Source organism: Corylus avellana, chromosome ca11 (genome assembly GCF_901000735.1).
Source record: "Corylus avellana chromosome ca11, CavTom2PMs-1.0".
Taxonomy (NCBI): domain Eukaryota; kingdom Viridiplantae; phylum Streptophyta; class Magnoliopsida; order Fagales; family Betulaceae; genus Corylus; species Corylus avellana.
In genome coordinates this window covers 6,357,943-6,366,914 of record NC_081551.1, presented here as the reverse complement: position 1 = coordinate 6,366,914, position 8,972 = coordinate 6,357,943, and the positions used below count along the sequence as shown (strand labels likewise).

Sequence of the window (8,972 nt, the reverse complement as noted above, 5' to 3'; positions counted from 1 at the left end):
TTTAATATTTTAATTAAAAAAAAAAAGTTTAGCCGGGTGTGCATGACTGTTCATGCATGCCCGGCGTGTTGTGTATCATCACTCTAATTGAGAGATTCCCTTAAACATCTACATACAAAATTCTCACAAAAGAAATCAGAGCAACTTGCATCTCCTTAAGTAATATTCTCATCATACTATTTACTAAAAAAAATCTAAGCTTCGGTATGTCTAAATACAATTTCATTTTTAAATTATAACATTCACATTAATTGATAACTGATGAATCCCTAGATTAAATTCAAAACTAGGCATATCAAGCAGAATTAAATCCATCGACAACCCTTTTAGGCTTTTACAATCAATATGTATGTATATAATATAACACAATACCCAAGCGCAAAATTACCCTAGTAGATTCACCAATAGGAATAGCTATTGATTAATTACTCAAAGTCTAACAAGTTAGTCTTTAATTTTGGCATAAAGCTTAACATACTTATAGCACAAGTTTTTCCTACTACTTTAGAGAAATGAATTTGGTGATGATGAAACTCTAGTGGGGCATCGGGAGCAAGAATCCAAGATATATTCACTGGATGGATGAGTTGGTTCAAGATGGATGGGCTTCTTAAAGCCTTAGGGAAGTTTGGGCTTTAGAGATTTTGAGTGTTTTAATAAGGCCTTGGTAGCAAAATAATGCTGGAGATTACTTCACATGCAATACATAAACGTAGGATTCTCAAATTATTAATGCAAAATATTTTCTAGAAAAATCTATGTTTGAGAGAGATAATACAAGTGTTGTAAATAATTAAGATCGTTTTAAGCTTAGGGTAAAAAATTGATCCCTTTTACTTAATTTGTTTGGACATACCTTTTATAGCGGTCCTAAGGTAACTATCTTCATGTCATGTCCTTCGCGTGTGAGTACCCCCATGATAACCTAGGTCTAATTATGAGTGTATCTTACATAATGAGCAGTTATTAAGCTTAGAGCTAGCGTACTTTACTGGTAAAGGGGTCGATCTCTTGCTACGGCAGGTATGATAAGATTAGGCTAATGGTTTGATTTCAGGCCTTTGTATGCAAGCTTTGTGGGCTATGTGGGCGTGCCGGCTCAATTCTCAACAAAGGGTATACAAACTTGTACTACATTTTATGTTACATGAGAAATGGTAGCTAATACCAATAATTATTCAAGGCACCAAGCCATAATAACGTATGCCTTCTTCAATATTACATATACACAAACAAGCTTGAGCAAAAGCTTAAAGAACCTCATGATTCTGTATGTAAAAAAGCCTATAAAGGAGCTAAAAGCAAAGTGCTGTCATTGTAAGACATGAACTTGTAATTTCTGCCATGGAGCTTGCACTCTTAAAGTGGGGGCATCCTCGTGATTCGTGAATCATGCATATGGAGTATTCCAATATCTGTTAACGTCATGGAGCTTGCATTTATGGCACGTGTTTAATGTTACACAACTAAGGGTACTGGTGGAGTACTTTTAGAGGCCACTACTACTTCTTTCATTTCTGAGCATTGGTTGTCAACTTTTTCAGGTGTTAAATTATTCCCACCATTCGCTTTATGTTCTCTACTTTTCCCCCACAAAACACTGTATAGGCCTCCAACCAGCAAGAGCCCACCTAAAAGACTACAAATATATAGAAGAAGAGTGAAAACATAAGGTATATATATAGTTGTAGAAATATATAATAGAATATGAATAAATGAAAAAGAGAGCAAAAAGAGAAAGTGATACTGATGAAGAGTACTGTTAATTAGGGCTACATCTTGGCAATATTGAAATATGATAAAACTTGTTTACAATGAGTAGTATTTATATATAGAGAGATTAAGAGTAGTGAAAAGAAAACCAGACTAAATAATGAAGACAATAGGGCATACAAAGAAATAGAAAAAAGGCTTAATATAGAAAATATTATAAATATTCTAACAATATTTTTATCAAATATTTGTTATGTGGAATCGTGATTTTGGTTTAAATTTGCGTTTTTTCAAATAAGCACTCCTAACTTGCTTATAAAAATCACAGATTTTTTTTTTTTTTTTTTTTTCTATTTTATATTAAATGCTTTTTAAATCGCAATGCCAAACGTTTTACATTTTGCGATATCTTTTAAAAACGCAGATTATTCTTACGAAATTATAATCCTAAACGCAGCCATAATAGAATGAATTGGATGAAGTGAAACCAAGCTGCTTGCCCAAATATCCTTGTATAGTGGGAAGGATTAATTTGGTCTAACTAGGTAGGGAAAGAATAGATTACCTTCCCAAGGTAATGATCTCGCCTAAGAGAATTGCGGAAGAGAACATTGTAATGATGAGAGCCAAAGGTGTAGATATGGCAAGAAAAACTGGTCCCTTCTTCTCAAGAACCCATGCTTGCAAGTAGTATGTAACGCCAGTCACAATGATTCCCTGCCAGAAATTAATTGCAAATAGTTTATTCCTCCTTAAATTAAATATGAAATTAAGCTCATAAGTTTATCTGCATATGGAAATATATATGAAAGGTGAAATATGGAGAGAAAAAGAAGAGAGTTACACAATAAGCTACGGCTACGAGTCTGACATTCCAACCCAGCTTCCATTGATAAGGGTCTCTTTCAAAAGCAATGGCAATGGCAAAGGATTGAATGGTGCTCAAAAAGCACTGAAGAGTTACGAACAGAAGCTTTGGAGGGTAGCTTTTCATAATAGTTGCCTGCAATATCCAAGAAAATGGGCAAATCCAAATATGAAATTTCTATACACACACATATATAAAAAGAAAGCCAAGAAAGTAAAAATAAAAATTTCATGGCGTTCTTGTTTATTGGTGGCCGAGAAATGGTTTTTTGTGTAATGCTCGGAAGTAATTCTAAATGCCTTTCTTATGTTTTTTTTGTGTCCCTCCAAATTTAACACCTATCTTTTAAAATTATTATTAGATAAAAATTCAATATTAATTTATTACAAATGTAATAGTAATTTTAAAGTTACATCAGTTTTAGAGAGAAATATGAGAATTAAATATTTAGCATTACAACTTTAGGAAACATTGCAACACCATGAAAGAGGGACAAAACCTGTCTTTTAGGTCCAAAAACATATAGAAATTTAATTATATATAAATATTTTAAGAAAAAATGTTAAAACTATGTGAGTCATGGCCATCTTGCTCTCCTTGGTTTCATCCTTGATTATACTGTGGTAACACATTATCACAATTTACAGCCAAGCATTAGGTCAGTCCAAAAATTCAACTAATAATTTTGATAGCACATGCCCACTTGCTAGTTAAGACGTCGACCATCCGGATGAATAAGTACAAAACTTATTGATGAATATATGTTTATAAGAGAAATGTTACTTAGCATTCTTAAGTGTTTATTTCTTAGCATTTTTTTTGTTCTTAAGCTTTTTGATTTTCTTAAAAAAAAAAAAAAAAAAACAAGTGGATGTGAATATGCCACATAGACAATAATGCTAGGAAATGAACACTCATGCCACATAGAGTAGCATTTGTCTATGTTTAATTAATGCCATAAGGCTCAACATAGGTCATGTATATTCCCTTTCCTAGTAATAACTATATCAATAAATCTAAATTCCATAAAGGCATATATATATATAGCCATGAAAACTTAACCTTTCGACAAAAAACATTAATTGATTTTGTCCATTTTTTGCTAAGGAAAAGCTAGAGATTTTTAAATTACTTCCCTAGTGTTTTGGTAAACAACAAGAGGATATTTAGATATATACCTGCAAAACAAGCCACAAGCCCCAAAAGATGTTGGAAACGAGGAAAAGGAAGCAACCCTTTATCCAGTCTGTGCTAGAAGGAAGATGGACATGGTGTTCTTGGGTTTTAGGGTGCCCCAAGAGGTGGTGATGGTGGCCGTCCCTGATGAGCGTCCAATGCGGTCCCTTGTAGAAGGCAAGGGTCGCTGCGCCGGCTAAGCAGACTAGTATGCCTGTAAGCTTTGCAACCCCGGCGGTTGTCTTCAACCTGAACACCTCCATCCTATCATACATTTTTTTAGATGTTTGTTAGAATATAATATGACCTAAATAAGTAAATTCATCTATTTTTATTAGCTTAAGCTATGCAGATAAGTGATGATTATGGTATTAGAGCAGAGGTAATGAGTTTAAAACCTGACACCACAATTTTGTTAAATATTCCATGTGTATTCAAGGATGAAATAAGGATTTCTCATATGGAGGGGCCAAAGTATAAATAAGGGGTCAAACCTATTTTTGATAAGGGCCAAACCTAACTTTTAAACCTAAATATATATAACTTGATAATAAAAATTCAAAAGAAAAATTGAAAAGCAAGCTAGACGGCCATGGCCCCTTGGTCTATACATGGTTCTGTTTCTGGGTTTATAATTAGTTTAAGCTTTTAGAATAAATACCACTGATTTAACAATGTTTATGGAATCTGCAAACAACATAAGCTTAAAGCATCTAACGACAGAAATTTGCTTTAAATTGGTTTGTATCTAATTTATATAAACACATCTAATAAAGTGACATATATCCTATAACTATTTAAAAACATGTGATTCTCACATGTTAAAGAATACATGTCACTTTATTAGATGAGTTTGTATCCACATCTAACTTAGAATATATGATATCATTTCATATTATGTTTATACTCTTCATAACATATTTACCTTTTAGGATTAATTATTATCAAACCATTCTAATTTGATTATCATACCTATCTTATCTTCACCTATTCCAAATCAGAGTCATATGTAATGTAAATATAAGAACAAATTATTTAGTAGTGGACGTAGGTATATCTAACACCGACCACCCCGAAAATCTTTTGCCTACATTTTCTTTATTTCTTCCACTTTTTTCTTTAATTTTCACATATGACTAACAAAATCGCAAAAGGAAATATCGATTCTGAATACGAAATAGTTTTCATAATTCTTACCAATCTGAAAAACATCATTCAATATATTCTGATGTCGAACTTAGTGAAAATATATTGTTAATATATAATAATCGTCTTTTGATTAACTACCAAAGTCAAAGGGACAACTGCTTCAAGTTTTACCCGCATTAATTATAGAGATGTATTTGGTGTCATTCTGTTACACATTTCTTGTTCATTTTTTTTTTTTTTTTAAGTCCACCATTAATTAATAAATCTGTAGGATTCATATCTACGTAAAACTCACAAATTTAATGTTGAATTTACACATTTTTTATATGAATATGATAGACAAAAGATGTGTAACATAATGAAACCAAATATTTCTCATAATTATATACTAAACCTTGTTTGATTACTGATATCTACACCAATCTAAAATCCCTTTTACACACAGCAACCATGCAATTTTTGTATTTTTTTAAATTTTTTTTTGTTCACGTGTGTTATCCACAAAAATAGAAAAAAAAAATGAAAAGGAAAAAGAAAAAGTGTCGGCACAGTTGGTAAATCAAACCTTGTCTCTTTGTCATATATCATAAAAGCCCAAGACCAACTGTGGACCTACATCCAACAAATCCCTCCAATATCATTCATTAACAACGTTGTAGTTGGATTATGCTTGTCCGTCTGGGTTTACAATTTCAAAAAGCGTGATTTAAAAATAATGATTTTAAAATGTATGATTTTGAAAATGTAATTTTTAAAAACGTAGTTAAACGTTTAATAAAATTGTAGTTTAACATTTAAAATCACAGTTTAGCCTTTAAAATTGTGTGTTATTCAAAAAAGTACTACATTTGAAAAAACAAATTTTCTACGTTTTTAAATCGCAATTTTTTTTAAAACCAATTCCAAACCATTCATTTTATGCAATTTAGTTTAAAATCACGCTTTATAAAATCACAATGCTAAACGCACCCTAACAATATAAAAAGACAAATGTGATAAATATGCCATAATCTGTACTTCAATGTTAGAATATTAGGTCTTTATTCTATTTTTTTATAGGTCTATTATCTACAATCAATACTCATATATTCTCGTAATATCAAATCTCACACAATATATTCTACCATAAATTTTTTAAACTATTGTAATTAAGTTTAGTATAACCTTGAAAGTTGAAAGTGTTTGTCTGTCTCTTCTTCTTGTCTCTCTCTTTCCTTTCTCTTTCATCCGCCCTAGCTATCATAATTAATTTCTATCATCAAAATACAAAATTCACGTGAAGGACGTACATGGTGCTATCTTTGGAGCATGACAAGTACGAGTGGTGGCCATTCTGTTCTACACGTGCATCAAACCTTATTTCGGTTGCATTAATATAAAATAAATGAATATATATATATATAGAGAGAGAGAGAGATTCCATTATAATTCAAGAAGGCATACGCCAGATCGAGAATAAATTCACTTGGACAACATATGGCCATCTCTGGTCTGGCATATATGAACCATCAGTGTCTTATAGGATACGGCCCTAATAGAATATCTTTGCTATAAATATATTATATTTATAGTAAAGATATTTTTCTATAAAATATCTTTGTTAAAATATTTAATTAAATAATTAAATTTATATTTTTCTATTCACTTAAGCTTTTAGAATAAGTGTTAATTTCACATGCTACGTACGTATGAGAGCTATAAGTCTTGAATTCGAACCTTTATTTTTTATATCTACTATATCTGATTCAATGCCGAAGTCTTATCACGAAGCTAGCTAGCACTTAAAAATAAAAATAAAATAAAATAAAATATATATCAATCACTATGAAAGAAATGTGTATATAGGCCTTGCAAGTCAATTTTAGTGTCAATAGAGTTGGTCGCCATGAATATCGGCTATAGAGTGTGGTGGTATTATATGTTACAATCTTAAGTATCTTTTGTGACTTAAGTACAATCTTAATGGTATTGTGTATATAAATTATTGAGCACTTCTTCTTACACTAAGCCAATTTTTAAGATTGAATTCTACTTAAAATTTGTATCAATATCTCATGCAATGGATGATCAATCGGTCTACATGCATGCATAAATATACTTACCTGAAAAAAGTTAATTGCTAATTAATTACATATACTAACTTCGCAAAAACAGGGATTTATCAATTAATATACAATAAAATTCGTTTTGGTGCGTCTTTTGAAGTATGGTGTTTCCGATGTATTTCTGTATATGAAAAGGAACTTAATTTGGATTAAAATTATTTGAAGAACTTAATTTTGTTAGAAAATTGGTAGATTCTTGAGAATTGAAGCCCTCTTAGTTTTTATTGTTCTTTTTTCTTTTTTAAGCATAATTAACGCATGGTATTTCCAAAACATGTGACAATTATATCCAATTCCTTATATATATATATATATATATGAACATGTGCCTGACAAAGACATTCAAAATGCAACTTTTTTAATTAGTTTGATCACCAAGGCTAAGCTTTCCTATTTCACTAATAACCTACGTACGTTCAGTGATAGTCGACAAAAGTGTCCCTATTACATTTAATTGGGGAGCCACACAAAACTGACTAAGATTGTGATATTTCCGTTACTTTTTATAAACAAGATGACAACTACTCTTCTAATCAAAGTCCATTTAAGTTAAAATATTAATTAAATTATTATAATTTATTAGCTTAATTAAGCTTTAGGGTTTAAGAAAAGTGCTTCTCAAAAAAAAAAAAAAAAGTTTTAAAAAAGTGATGATTTAACTTAATATCAAAGTAAAGGTCTTGTACCCAATCTCCGTCATTTGTCCCTCATTTCAATTAAAATAATTCATGTACGTTATCTGCAAGCCCCACAGGTGAGTTTAACGTTTTGAAATTAATAAGTGGTACTTTAATTCAAGAGATGACTTTTCCACAAAAGAGTCGTATGTAATTAAAAAACCTAACTCCATACACTTAAAACTATTACACACATGCTCGATCCCTACCTTATATTTTCACACTTTTTTCGTGAGATTTGTCCGCAAACACATGTTTTAAGTATATTTTTCCCTTAATTTTCCTGTTAAATATAGGATTTTTGTAATTGAAGAAAAGGAAATATATATATATATATATATATATATACACAAATAGAAATAGACTCTACCTGAGTAATACTGCCAAGAAGAAAGTAGTGACAGGAAGGCAGTTTGTCGTTGCAGCAGCCAAAGTTGCTGACGTATAAACAAGTGCCATGCCATAGATATCCAAGCTTAAGGTGATCCTGAAATCGGAAAAACAAAACAATGAATTCTTTTCTTGAAACTTTGAATCAAACTTATCCGACAACATAAACGACGTAGTTTTTTTTTTTCATTCTTCAAATATATATGAAGAGAGCAACATTTTTAGAAGCAAATTGAAAGGAAACGTAAAATTTAAACTAAATAGGGCATACCCAAATAGAGAAAGAAGAAAAATCTTGCAGAAGGTCACAAATGATAAGGGAACCGCCTTTCTCCTAAAGCCCACGGCATAAAATCATCAAAGATTATCAAATAAGTTTAAATAAGAAGAAAAGGAATATATATATATATAATATTAATTGCTGTTGTTAATTATATATTATTATTACCATTCAAAGAACAGTGCGATAGGAGCCAAGAAAATGGTTCCTGCAGCTTGTCTATAGAAGACAAACACGAAGCTGTTCATGCCACCATTGAATGCAGCCTTGGAGAGCAAGAACATGCCGGCATAGATTGCTTGTATGAGAATCACGGCCAAATAAGGCTTCTTTTCATCCATTGTCGGCGAACCCTAAAACCTAGCAAGCAAGATTCTTGTTCATGTAGGATTTAATTGGGAAAAACAAGATGGTTTGTGTGTGTGTGTGTGTATATATATATGAGTTGATGATTAGTGGAGAATTACGAGAATGGTCGATGAAAAGAACATGGCTCCCCTATTGGGACGTGTGTGGTGAAGATAACAAGCTGCTTTAATACGAAGGGGCCACCAAAAAAGTGTTCGTGGTGTCTCTGTTCACCAGTCATGCACAAGTACTTCCAAAAAATTAAC

General features: G+C 31.4%; 1 protein-coding gene across 1 annotated transcript; it reads right to left on the bottom strand.

Moving 5' to 3' along the window:
- Positions 1–1,092: 1,092 nt before the first annotated feature.
- LOC132166308 (WAT1-related protein At5g64700-like) lies at positions 1,093–8,748 on the bottom strand. The gene is made up of 7 exons (XM_059577106.1): positions 8,527–8,748; positions 8,350–8,412; positions 8,059–8,175; positions 3,760–4,021; positions 2,558–2,716; positions 2,279–2,430; positions 1,093–1,639 (listed from the first exon to the last, which is right to left on the bottom strand). Exons 1-7 carry the CDS (start codon positions 8,697–8,699, stop codon positions 1,459–1,461), a joined length of 1,107 nt encoding a protein of 368 aa, XP_059433089.1. The 5' UTR covers positions 8,700–8,748; the 3' UTR covers positions 1,093–1,458.
- Positions 8,749–8,972: the final 224 nt, after the last annotated feature.